The 14,134-nt window shown below is 44.7% G+C and overlaps 1 protein-coding gene across 1 annotated transcript in view; it reads right to left on the reverse strand.

The window, feature by feature from the left end:
- The window catches only part of ace (angiotensin I converting enzyme (peptidyl-dipeptidase A) 1), a 223,852-nt gene that overhangs the window by 96,237 nt on the left and 113,481 nt on the right, over nt 1–14,134 (reverse strand). The window contains exons 13-14 of the mRNA XM_087977991.1: nt 11,662–11,798; nt 4,733–4,891 (exon numbers count right to left, since the gene is read on the reverse strand). Of these exons, the coding sequence (XP_087834117.1) occupies nt 4,733–4,891; nt 11,662–11,798 (296 nt within the window). The remainder of the gene's footprint in view (nt 1–4,732; nt 4,892–11,661; nt 11,799–14,134) is intronic.

Genomic DNA, 14,134 nt, shown 5'->3' on the forward strand with positions numbered 1-14,134 from the left:
GCACTGAATACCGTACAGTGTAATCAGTAATTCACATTGAATACTGTACAGTGTGATCCTTAATTCACACTGAACACTGTACAAGGGGATCAGTAATTCACACTGAATACCGTACAGTGCGATCAGTAATTCACAATGAATACTGTATATTGCCGTCAGTAACTCACACTGAATACTGTACAGTGCGATCAGTAACTCACACTGAATACTGTATATTGTCGTCAGTAATTCACACTGAATACTGTACAGTCCGAATAATTCACACTGAATACTGTACAATGCGATGACTATTTCACAATGAGAAAAGCCATTTAACAGAATCATTGCTGATCCAACATTCCTCTTGACCACTGTCCTGGCTTTTCCCTGTGACCCTTGATTCCTCAACTGATCAAGAATTTATCTCAGCTTTGAATGTACTCAAAGGTTCTGCCCTCACAGCTCTCTGTGGCTCAGACTTCCAAAGAGTCACAGCGCTCTGAGAGCAGAGCTTCCTCCTCATCTCAGCCTTCAATTGGCAGCCCTTTCTTCTGAGACTATGCCCTCTGGTCTGAGAAACTCTTATTTGGGTGGCACGGTCATGCAGTGGTAAGCCCTGCTCCCTCCCAGCACCAGGGAGATCGCTTCAATTCCAGTCTCGGGTGACCGTCTGTGTAGTGCTTGCATGTTCTCCTCATGTCTTCGTGGGTGCCTCTGGGCGCTCCAGTTTCCTCTCACAGTCCAAAGATTGGGTGGATTGGCCATGCTAATTTGCCCATCGTGTTGGGGGTTGTGAAGCCGACGTGGATTAGCCATGGGAACTGTGGGCTGGGTCTGGATGTAATGCTCTTCGGAGGGTCGGTATTGACTCAATGGGCCGAATAGCCTGCCTCCACACTGTCGGGATTCTATGGGCGAAGCATCCTCTCAGCACTCACCCTGTCAAACCACTTAAAAATCCTGTAGAAGGAAATTAGTGTAGATGTTGGAATCTGTCCTGAAAACAGTGAATGCTGGAGGTCACAGTGGGCCAGGCAGCATCCATGGAGAGAGAGCAAGCTGACGGTTCAAGCCTCCACCATTCTTCATCAAAGCTGAAGTGTCGTGTGGAGGTGACAGCATTTATGCAATGGTTTGGGGTGGGGGTGGGGAGTGGGGTGGTGTGGGGGTAGTGGATGTAGGGTACTGGTGGAGAAAGAATGTTCAGATTTCATGATCGGAATTGTGAGAATGGTGCACGATATTGTGTCTACCTGTCAGACTGGAAAGGACAGTCAGTCCCAGTGGGATGGGGGGAGGGGGGGGGGGGGGGGGGAGGGGAGAGAGGCCATGATAACAGCATGTAACAAGCTAAAAGAAAGGGAAGAAATGACAAGATTCCCTACAGTGTGGAAACAGGCCCTTCGGCCCAACAAGTCCACACCGACCCATTTCCGTCTGATCAATGCACCGAACACTACAGGACAATTTAGCGTGGCCAATTCACCTGACCTGCACATTTTTGGAGTGTGCACAATGGTCCACAATAAGATCCTAAACAGGCTTTCCAGGTGAAGCAGCATTTCGCTTGGACCTCCTTCAATCTGGTCTCTTGTGTTCACTGCACCTAATGGAGAAACCAAACGCAGACTGGGTGACCACTTTGGGAACACCTTCAGTCCGTGTGCACGCAGGGCCCTGACCTTCCTGTAGCCAGTCACTTTAACACAGCGTCCTGCCCACGTGTCTGTCCTCGGAATGTTGCAGTGTTCCAGTGAATCACAGAGCAAACTGGAGGGACAATATCACATCTTCAGACTGGGCATCTTTACAGCCTTCTAGATACGTTTTGACAAGTTGGACACTTCCAGAGGACCTTTTACACCCAATCTTCTCCACAGTTAGCCATTTTAAATGGCACTTGACTCTCCAAAATAAAACCTGGCACCTAACCCCAAAGGATACCTGATTCTCACTATCGCATAACATGTGACCTGATGGTATAGGTGTCTCAGATGAGATCTTAAATCAGTTGTAGAATGATGTATGCCTCAGGACTAAGGCTGCACCATATATCCGAACAGTTTAATGTTAGCTCGGACGGTGATGTGCCTGCGAATGTAATGCTTTATAATAATAGCTGGTTGGAATAAATGTCCGTTGTATCCTTCAACACCATGTTAGCCATGCCTAGCTTCTTATGTTATAAAGGATAATATAAGCATCACCACATCAGGTAACGTATCTGGCCTGAAGCAAATCTCACATAAACCACCACCACCAGGGTGAGCTGGGATGGTATCCGCTGTTCCCCAAAAGAAATGCAATAAAAACCAATCTGCTCTGAGCTGCTTTAAACTGCACTTCACAGCTTCCAGCCAGCAGGAGGCAGCTGGTCTTTAACCCCTGATTGGGTAACTGATTGCCTCCAGTCCCACCACCGTGGAAATGAGAAATGCCATGTTTGGGATCAGGATGTTTGGGATCAGGATTTGGGATTCCTGACTTCTTAAAGCATTTTCACAATGAATGCCCTTTCATGGCAAAAATAGAGGCCGAAGTATTTTTACGTTTCTCTGCCATTTCCCTAATCTCCATTATGCATTCTCCTTCTCTCTGTATAATAGGCCCATGTTTGTCTTTGCTATTTGCTTCCCTTTAGTCTACCTGAAGAAGCTTTTGCCTCTGCCTTTATGTTTCTCGATATTCTGTTTTCCCTTTCTTGGTGCATCCATCAGAGCTTGTCCACCCGCTTCATTTCTCTTTCTTGTTTGTTCCCTTTTTCTGTCTTTTGTGTATTTTGTTTTGGGACTTCTTTCTTCTCAGTGACGTTCTGAACCCCTCGCCTGGATGTGGACTCAGATTTTGGCCATGGTGTGGACCCTGGCAGGGCAGTCTCCCGGCCTGCTGGAGCGGTCTCTCAGAGGCACGAGGTGGTCTTTCAGTCTGATGTGACCTCAGTGCGGTCTCAGCGTCCGGCCTTCAGGTGTCTCCCAGCCTCACGATGAAGTCCAGTGTAGTCTGGAGTCAAGGCCCCATGCAGACTAGAGGCTAGGGATTGGCATGGGCTGGACTGGAGAGACCATTGTTCTGAGCTTTCTATTTCCCTATTTTTTGATTTACGTAATGCTGAACTTTTCATTTCTTTATTTTTCTTTTATTTTCTCCTAAGAATTTGTACCTTTGTACCTCAGATGGTGATTTGTAAATTTCTCACTGTACTCATGTGAATACATGTGACAATAAAGCTAATTCAATCCAATTTTTCTTTAGATTAGATTCCCTACAGTGTGGAAACAGGCCCTTCTGCCCAACCAGTCCACACTGACTATGCAAAGAGTAACCAATCCTGACCCATTTCCCTCTGACTAATGCACCTAACACTATGGGTAATTTAGCGTGGCCAATTCACCTGCCCTGCACATCTTTTGATTGTGGGCGGAAACCAAAGCACCTGGAGAAAACCCACACAGATATGGGGAGAATGTGCAAACTCCACACAGTCAGTCGTCCGAGGCTGGGATTGGACGCGGGTCCCTGGTGCTGTGAGGCAGCAGTGCTAACCACTGAGCCACCGTGCCATCCCATTCATCTCTTATGTTGGAGACTAAATGATTCCCAATTCTTATGTTTATCACTTTTTTGAGCATTCTTCTCTGCGCTCTGGGGATGGGCCTCACATGATTTTATTCACTTTTTACCTAATACCCCTCAGTGATTGGAGCCTGCTAGTGTGGAATATAGCAGGCACCATTTACCTGATTGGGATTCTCACCTAATTCAACTTGTTACCAAAGGTAGTTTCTTTATTTGTGTAAATCTGAGTGAGGTCTTTGAGAAACCAGTGGAGTAAAAAACATTATAAATGGCAGGTTCCAGAGAAGTTATAAATTATGAACTGAATTGAAACATTGATTAAAACAGGAGCTTTTTCAATATTGAGTGGAAATCTTAAGTAAAAAAAAAGTACATTATTTTAAACTTCTCTTAATATTGCATTTATTCATTTGCATAACAAATCAACACTATAAATATTAGTGTAAATAATATATTTACATAAATATTCATGTAAAACATGGAAATATCTATTAATATAACGGGTTTCTACAGCAATCTGTGATGCTTAATAAACTCATTATTTTCCACGACCTCATCATGAGAATGTTACCTCTATGATCTGTGAGCAGATCGTATTAGCTGCTTCCCACATGATTTTTGGATGATTTTAGTCCTTTGTTAATTCAGCATCTCCCTGAATCCCACCCCACAACAATGTGATGTCTGATTCTCAATGGGTAACACTATGTGAGAATTAATGAGCTCTAAACCTTTACAGTTACTCCACCTGCACAACAACTGCTTCAGTTGTGAAAAAAACATCCAGATAATACTAGCCTGAATTCAGGACCAGTCGGATGTCTGTCTCGAGGAGAAAGTGAGGTCTGCAGATGCTGGAGATCAGAGTTGACAGTATAGTGCTGGAAAAGCTCAGCAGGTCAGGCAGCATCTGAGGAGCAAGAGAATTATTCCTGATGAAGGGCTTTTGCCTGAAACGTCGATTCTCCTGCTCCTTGGATGCTGCCTGCCCTGCTGTGCTTTTCCAGCATGACACTCTCCACACTGATGTCTGTCTCTGTAGTCTACTATACATTTGATAATCAGGTTATCAAGACGTGCTAAGTTTATGCCAAAAAATTATTGCAGCCAATGCAGCTAGAATTCATAGCTACGTAACAGAAGGCATTTCCTTGTAGCAGTAAGAATCTGCACTGACCTCCTTCACTTCCTCTTCAGGTAGAGCTGCACGTTCAATATCACTCAGTTTCTTCAGAATACGTTTGAGTTCTGGGTTTTGGAAATCTGTGTAGTCAAATTTCCGAGCGTCGATACCGTATAACAGTGAGTGATTGGACATCTTAAGGCTTTTTTCCAGCTAATGAAACAAGAGCAGACATGAAACATGCTATGGCCTTTGGATTCTTTAACAACACTTTCCAAGCACGCTCATTTGCATGTCTATACACACCCACTCAAATACATGCAATGTGAGCTGATTATTTCATGTTCAGACACACAGACGGATATCACTGGCCGTACCCTCTAGCTGCCAGCCCTTGAGTGATTTCTTCAACCACCACTGTGTACCTCCAAACCTCACCCACCCAAAGGCTCCCTTTGCCCCATCTTCTTGCATCTCTCTGCTTCCTCCACATCACTGCAGCCTCTCATTGCTTCCTTCACCACCAGCTCCCTTGAGATTACTCCCTCCCACTTCATGGCCCGCCCTTTGCCATGTCTCCCCCCCCATTCCCTCCTGAAATCCCTTTGCTTCTATGTTCCACTCCCACCATCCATTCCAGTGAGAGTAGGAGTGAGGGGACACACTGGTGAAGGGAGAAGCCGAAACAGTGGATCTTTTTTGACTATCGTTGTCAGCTCTAATGCCCGGGATGTCTCTGGTACGGGTGTTGTTTTGGTGCCTGTGCAGGAAGTGCTCTCTCTGATGGCAGGACAAAAAACAACCCACAGCCAGTTTTAACCTTACACCAGCTTTTACTGATGTAAGAAGTGGGCAAGTTGTGACTCACACAGGAGGGAAACCTAACCATTTGAACCAAGCGCTGAGTTCAAACAGATCACATTTTCACTCCAATAAAGGCTTTCTCACAGGAGGTATAAATGCTCACAAATGGCAGATAAGTTATATCAAACTTTCAAGCTATTGAGTTATTTGACTCAGTTAAATAAGCAGCCTGCTCTGTGTCAGTGAGAGTTCAAATACCAGTGCTAGCAATAACAGAGGTTGCTGGTTGATAATACCTCACAGAGGATAATTATATCACCATTACTGGTTAGGTGATTTTCAAAACATACAACAGTTCTGGGGTTGTGAATATACATCTTGATTGACAGATTCTTTATTTTTCAAATTTATTCATTGACTCTATAATGCTGGATTATTTCTTTCCATACTTTTCTAATAGAATTGTTTCTTAAGAATTTAATCTTAAGTATCTGTACCTGCATACCTGTGTACCTGCATACCTGCATACCTGTGTACCTGTGTACCTGTGTACATGCGTACCTGAATCTCTGTGTACCTGCGTACCTGCAAACCTGCATCTCTGTGTACCTGCGTACCTGTGTATCTGCATCCCTGTCTAGCTGCAAACCTGTGTATGTGTATACCTTTGAACCTGCATACCTGCATACCTGTATAACTGCATACCTGTGTACCTGCATACCTGTATGGCAATGTACCTGTGTACCTGCATACCTGTGTATCTGTGTGCCTGCTTACCCTTGTACCTTCATCTCTGTGTAAGTGCATACCTGTGTATCTGTGTATCTGCGTACCTGCAAACCTGCAAACCTGCATACCTGTGAACCTGTGTACTTGTGTACCTGTGTATCTGTGTATCAGCTTACCTGTGAATCTGTGTACCTGTGTACCTGGATCCCAGCATACCTGCGTACCTGTGTTCCTTTCTACCTGTGCACATGTGTACATGCATCCCTGTGTACCTGGATCCCTACATATCTGCGTATCTGCATAGTTGTGTACCTGCATACCTGTGTACCTGCATCCCTGTGTACCTGCATCCCCATTTACCGCCGTACCTATGTACCTGCATATCTGGTACCTGCACCCCTGTGTACTTGCGTACCTGCGTCCCTGCAAACCTGCATCCCTGTCTATCTGTGAACCTGTGTACCTGCATACTCGTGTACCTGCATACATGTATACCTGTGTACCTGCATCCCTGTGTACCTGCATACCTGTGTACCTACATACCTGTATTCCTGCATACCTGCATACCTGTGTACCTACATATCCATGTACCTGCATGCCTGTGCACCTGCATGTCTGGGTACCTGCGTACCTGTGTGCCTGCATACCTGTGCACCTGCATCCCTGTGTAACTGCATACCTGTGTACCTGTGTGTCTGTGTACTTGTGTACCTGCATCCCTGTGTACCTGAATTCCAGCGTACCTGCGTACCTGTGAATTTGTGTACCTGTGTTCTGCTGATGTGCTTATCTGAATACCTGTGTACCTGCATCCCTGCATATCTATGTACCTGTATTCCTGTGTACCTGCATCCCTGTGTACCTGCGTACCTGTGTACTGCATATCTGTATACCTGCATCCCCATGTACCTGCATCCCTGTGTACTGTGTACCTGTATTCCTGTGTACCTGTTTACCTGCATTCTTGTGTACCTGCATACCTATGAACCTATATACATGCATACCTGCGTCCCTGCATACCTGCATCTCCGCATACCTGTGTACGTGCATACCTGTGTACCTGCATCCCTGTGTACCTGCGTGCCTGCATACCTGTGTACCTGCGTCCCTGTGTACCTGCATGCCTTCGTACCTGTGTACCTGCGTACCTGCATACTTGCGTACCTGTGTACCTGTGTACCTGTGTACCTGTGTACCTGCGTACCTGCATACCTGCATATTTGCATACCTGCGTACCTGCGTAACTGCGTACCTGCGTACCGAAGATGGTGCTGTAGTGCAGCGACTGTAAAGTTTTCATTGTCTCCATTTGTGATAATAAAACTAATGCAATTCAATTCAATTCAGTTCAAAGCAATTCCTGAAGAGTTAGTTGCCTTTGATGTAGGGATGCAAGTACAAGTCAATTTGATTTTTATAAGAAAATTAATTTTTGTGGACCTTTTAAAATTTTGCATGGACTTTGATCAATGGAAATGCTGCCTCACAGCATCAGGGACTTGGGTTTGATTCCACCCTCGGGCGACTGTCTGTGCGGAGTTTGTACATTCTCCCTGTGTCTGTGAGGGTTTTCTCTGGGTGCTCCAGTTTCCTCCCACAGTCCAAAGATGTGTAGGTTAGGGTGGATTGGCCACACCGAATGGATATAGGATGGTACGAGTGCTTTTGGTTGGGATGCTCTTTGGATGGTAGGTTCAGACCTAATGAGCGGAATGGCCTTCTTCTGCATTGGATGGATTTTATGATCCTATGAAATTTTTATTTATTATAATGAAAACTTGATATTTGACTCTTCATTTTGTTTAATCTCAGTGTGAGTCCTGAGTGGTGCTAATGAGTGAGTTAATATGGAGTGTACAAGGTCAAAATGGGAGGGAATTGGCTTTACATTGAGTTGAGGGCATGGTGAACATTGGAGCTAGGTGGAGGGGACAGACGTGTATATCAGTGCCCAATGACCATAGAGTCATAGAGATGTACAGCACAAAAACAGACCCTTTGGTCCAACCCGTCCATGCCGACCAGATATCCCAATCCAATCTAGTCTCACCTGCCAGCACCCAGCCCATATCCCTCCAAACCTTCCTATTCATATACCCATCCAAATGCCTCTTAAATGTTGTAATTGTACCAGCCTCCAACACTTACTCTGGCAGCTCGTTCCATACATGTACCACCCTCTGTGTGAAAAGGTTGCCCCTTAGATCTCTTTTATATCTTTCCCATTTCACCCAAAACCGATGCCCTCTAGTTCTGAACTCCCCCACCCCAGGGGAAAAAGCCTTAATGCTTAGGTTGGGGGTGGGGTTGTTGTGGTCAGTGTATGGACTGTCATGGTCAGATTGGGGTCTGGCTGGAGAGACGAGGGGGGCAGGGTATGGGCCAGGAACAGCACTGGGCACATGATTACTGTTCCTTTTCTTGGTGGCAGCAAGTGATTGAGTGGGTGAGTGGTGAGAACAATTAGTCTTAGCGTTTAACAAAACAATTGGGATGAAGTCCCAGGGAATTGAAGAGCCTTTGAATTCCAAGGAGTTGTGAAAACTTTTACTTTTTTATTTAAAAACAGTGGAGTGAGTTTTATTCTGTAATTAACCTGGTGCTGTCTCTATCCCAGGAGTGTCTGATGGGGATGGTTTTGAGGGGCTTAGCTTTTCTCTTTACATCTCGTTTGAAAGAGTAGGGACTTGCTCTATCCAGGCAAAAGTGGGTACTGCAGATGCTGGAGATTAGAGTCAAGAATAGAGTGGTGCTGGAAAAGCACAGCAGGTCAGGCAGCATCCGACGAGCAGGAAAATCGACGATTTTGGCAAAAGCCCTTTATCAGGAATTTGCCCCGAAGCGTCGATTTTCCTGCTCCTCGGATGCTGCCTGACCTGCTGTGTTTTTCCAGCACCACTCTAATCTCACTTGCTCTATCCATCCCATTCACCGATTTGGCATTGTTGTACCTGGTGTGCTCCTCATTCACAAATCTAAAAACAGCTTCATTTGTTCACATTCAGAGCTCAGGCTCTCGTTGCTTTGCCTGCGTGTGGGTGTTGGACTTTTCTTTTGATGCTTAAGTTCCCAGTGATTAAAAAGTACTTAATTTCTTGAACCATGCATCCACCTGGGCACAAGCTAACTCCATCTGACCTGGGTGTGTATCTACTCGTTCCAAGGCTGCTGTTCAGCTCCCTCTCCCTCTTCCTTTTCCTGTCTGTCTCTCTGCACACTTCAACACTTGCCCTCAACATTATCAGCTCACCCCTTGCTACATGTTGAGTCTTCCCACCAACACCAGCCTGGAATGTCAGCGCATGGCATCACAATTTAAAAATAACGATCATGAAGATCATCTGGCCTCAGTATTTAGCAGCTCCTGTGGCCATCTCCAGTCAGGAAAGCAAGCCATTTTCAGATCCTTACACACTGTCCCTGGAGGATGACCAACATCACTCCAGGACACTTTACCCACCACCTGAGCTGCTCATGGGGGTGAAAACCAACCCGATGTTCTGGTGCAAAATTAGGTCACTTGGAAAAATGTGAATTAACTGAGGAAAACCAACATGAATTTGTTAAGGGCGAAGAATAAACTTGCTTGTGTCTTTTGATGAGGTGACAGAGCAGGTTGATGAGGGCAATGTGGTATACGGGGACTTCCAAAAGGCATTTACCAAAATGCCACTCACCACAGACATGACAGCAAAGTTATGGGTCATGGAATGGAAAGGACAGTAATAACAAGGATACAACTGTGCTGTGATAGGAAACCAAATCCAGAGGAAACTTGATTATCGAAGGACACGGGCGGGGAGTATTTTCTTTGGTCAATCGAATCATGGATAATTGATGCTGATAATAGTTAGCCATTAATCGGGACTTTGTGATCTTGCTCAGATGATCCAAAGTTTAGTTAATCGAATGCTCGATAATCAAGATTCCTCTGTAATAGTTAATGACATTTTTTTTAAAAAGTCCAGGAGAAACTCAACTGGTCTGGCAGCATCTGTGGAGGGAGAAATGGAGTTACCATTCTGAGTCCAGTGTGACATTTCTCCTGTTTATATTTCAGATTTCCAGCATCCACAATATTTTGATTTTAATGGTCAATGGATGTTTTTCTAACAGTGGGGAAGATCCCCAGTGTTCAGGGTTGGTGCCCTTGCTTTTCCTGATTAATGTTAATGATCTAGGTCTTGGGTACAGGGCACTATTTAAACATTTACTGCAGAGCTGGTTCTTAGAAGAAACATGAACGGGCAGAAGGTAGTTCCAAAGGACATCCAGCCTGGTGGAACGGATGGCCAAGTGACAGGTGGAACTTGATGCAGTGAAGCGTGCACTGAATCAATTTAATACAAAGGGGAGGGAAAGGTAATACAAAATAAAGAGTTTAATTCTAAAGGGGGGTGCAGACTCAGAGAAAGTAGGATTTTTATGTGCATTACTCATTGAAGGCTGCAGGCGATGTTGACAGAGCACTGATAAAGCATATTTAATTATTAATACAGCCACAGAGAGAACGATATTCTGTAAAATTGTCTAAAATACCACTTTGACCTGGGGTACTGCATCCAATTCTGGGCATCACAGTTTGGAAAGGCATTAGGGGAATGGAGAAATAAAATTCAAGAGAATGGATCCAGGGATGAGGATTTTCAGTTTTACAGACAGATTGGAGAAGTTGGAGAATACAAGGTCAGAATAGATTGGATAGATCTGAGCAGATAGATTCAGAGAGTCTGTTCCACTGGTAGAGGGCTCAAGGAACAGAAGGTGCAGATTTAGGGCAATTGACCAAAGAAGCAATGACCAAGTAAAGAGAAAATATTTTTATACAGCAAGTGATTAGGGTCTGGAATGTACTGTCTGAGAGTGTGGGGGAGGTAAGTTTGCTCGAAAGGTTAGGATCTGGATTGAACTGTCTGAGAGTGAGCTGTGGTCTCTCGATAGACAAACTGTTATTATGACACTGACTCCAGTGGGCAGGGATGGAATTTGATGAAGTGATTAATTGGGTAATTTGCTGATGGGTTTTAAAATAACAAAAATGGTGGAGTGCCTCTTGGATGGGGGTTGGTATCTGGACAGGGAGTGGGTCCAAAACGGAAACATGGAAACTGGTGTTTGTACAATATTACAGATTTACAACCTGGCATTTGTAAATCTTGAATGTCTTGTCATTATCCAAATCCAATATATGGATATGGGTGTGTAAAACACAGTGGTACGTTAGCACAGAATCATCAGATTTGGTTTGGTCTCCACAGAATATTAAATTTATTCATTTCCACATGGCACCTGTTGCATTCAAATGATTAGAATCCCCGTTAATGATACGATGTTTACTAGTGAAATGGTTATCCTCCCAAGAAATGTCCTGTCTTTAATGTTGTTTAACGCAATCCTTGAGTCCAAATGTAACCACCTACTGTGTGTGATATCACAGAGGAAGGACGTACCATGGCTTTGTTGTTATGCTCTGTGATGTTGGTATTGTATGTCCAGGAGGCCTCTGTGTAGTCATACCATACTTTCTCCGTGACCTTGTCGTAATTGGTGACAAATTCCTGTGCTTTCTTTTCATCAGTGATTTTGTCTGTAAGAAGCCAAATGAGACTTAAAGGCTTAAAAACACTTGCATTTATGTTGCTCCATTAATGTGATAAAATGTCTCACAGTGCTACAAAAACGTAGAATCCCTACAGTGCAGAAAGAAGCCATTTGGCCCACCGAGTCCACAACAGCCCCTGAAGACCATCTCATCATATTCCAACATTGACCCTGGATAATCCACCTAACCTACATATCCATAAATGCTATTGGCAATTTAGCACAGCCAATCCTCCTAACCTGCACATCTTTGGACTGTGGGAGGAAACCAGAGCACCCAGAGGAAATCTAGACAGACACAGGGACAATATGTTAACTCCAAGGCTAGAATCGAATCTGGGTCCGTGGGCCATTCCTGAAGAAGGGCTTATGCCCGAAACGTCGATTCTCCTGCTCCTTGGATGCTGCCTGATCTGCTGCGCTTTTCCAGCAACACATTTTCAGCTCTGATCTCCAGCATCTGCAGTCCTCACTTTCTCCCCGTGGTCCAGTGAGGCAGCAGTGCTCACCACTGTGCTACTGTACCACCCAATGTGACCTGGCAAAATTTGACATTGACCTACAGCTATGAGGAGAAATGACCAACTGCTTGGATGAAGAGCTGCCTACCTCCCATCACGGTAACAACTTGAAGAAGACACCTTTCCAAAACTCTAGTTCCTTACAATTGAGGAAGTACAAATCAGTAAAACTAGGGAGGTCTTGCTAAGGCACAATACAAGGCAGTAGTCAGAACACAGCTGGTGTGCTGTCAACAGTTTTAAGCCCCTTCTCCTTAGAAATACTGGGGGCAGTCTGGAGAAGGTTCACTCAGCTAATACCAGGTTTGGCGAAAGTGAGGACTGCAGATGCTGGAGATCAGAGTTGAAGAGTGTGGTGCTGGAAAAGCGCAGCAGGTCAGGCAGCATCCGAGGGGCAGGAGAATCGATGTTTCAGGCATAAGCCCTTCATTGGAAAGAGCTTCCTGATGAAGGGCTTTTGCCCGAAACGTCGATTTTCCTGCTCCTCGGATTCTGCCTGACCTGCTGTGCTTTTCCAGCACCACACTCTTGGGTGATAACCAAGTTTGGACGGACTGCCTTATGAGGAGTTGAGTACAGAGGACAGTGAACAATACAGCATGCCATCTGATACATGATGCCTTTTTAAACTAAAAAGCCCTTGCCTCCATGTGGTCCACATCTCCTGATCCTCTGCCTATCTGTCAGGTTGATTCTGAAACATTGATATTGTATCTGCTTCTACCAGCTCCTCTGGCAGCACATTCCACGCACTTACCACCCTCTGTACAAAAATACTTACCTCTCACATCTCCTTTTAAATGTTTCCCCTTTTACCTTAAACCCTCGTACCCGAGGAATTGATATTTCTCCCCTGGGGAAAAGACTCCAACTAACCATTCTATCCATGTCTCTGATCACTTTGTAAATTGCTGTCAGGTTGCCCCTCAGCCTCTCACATTCAAGTGCAAATGAACCAAGTTTATCCATCTCTTCCCAACCTAGTAAACCTTTTCTGTGTTCTCTTCAATGTCTTCACATCTTTCTGGTAGTCTGGTGACCAAAATAAAAAAAAAGAACTGTACACAATATTCCAAATGCAGTCTAACTAAAGTTTTATCCAGCTGCAACATAACTTGTCAATTTTTATACTCTGTGCCCCAGCCAATGAAAGGTAGGCATGCCATACGCCTTCTGATCACCGTATCCACTCGCATCACCACTTTCAGGGAACTGTGGACCTGTCTTCACAGATCCCTCTGTATGTTAATACTTCAAAGGAGTCTGCCATTTACATGCGAGATGTGGATCTAAGATGCTACCAAAGACAGAGATGAGGAGGAATTTTCTCTCTCAGAGAGGATGGGGCTCCAATCCACAATTGCTCTCTCCTTGGGATGTAAAAGTCACTACCTCAAAAAGAGAAGGAATTGTTGATACTTGGAACCTGGCCAATATTTAACCCTCCACTAAAACCACAAGTAGATCAAGTAATCTGCTCATTGCCACATTGCTGTGGGATCTTGCTATGCAGAAATTGGCTGCCGCGTTTCTAACATTCCAGAATGACTGCAGTTCATAAATGATTTGTTTGGGAATGGAGCAGACCTGAGGCTGTGAAAGGTGTGAGAGAAACATAATTCCCTTTCTGTTTGTTAAGCCACCTTCCTGGGAAACCAGTCAAGGGGAAAATACACTGGGCAATATCTCCCCTTGCTGTGAGTATGGAAAGTTTAAAGAAGTTGTTTCATTCATCAGCCGTTTGTTTATAATGAAATGTTTTGAACCATACAGTGTGATTACGAGGATGATTCCTGGTCAT

The sequence above is a fragment of the Chiloscyllium plagiosum genome, unplaced genomic scaffold (genome assembly GCF_037043375.1).
Source record: "Chiloscyllium plagiosum isolate Xiang-an unplaced genomic scaffold, Cpla_swu_hap1 HiC_scaffold_32, whole genome shotgun sequence".
Classification (NCBI taxonomy): domain Eukaryota; kingdom Metazoa; phylum Chordata; class Chondrichthyes; order Orectolobiformes; family Hemiscylliidae; genus Chiloscyllium; species Chiloscyllium plagiosum.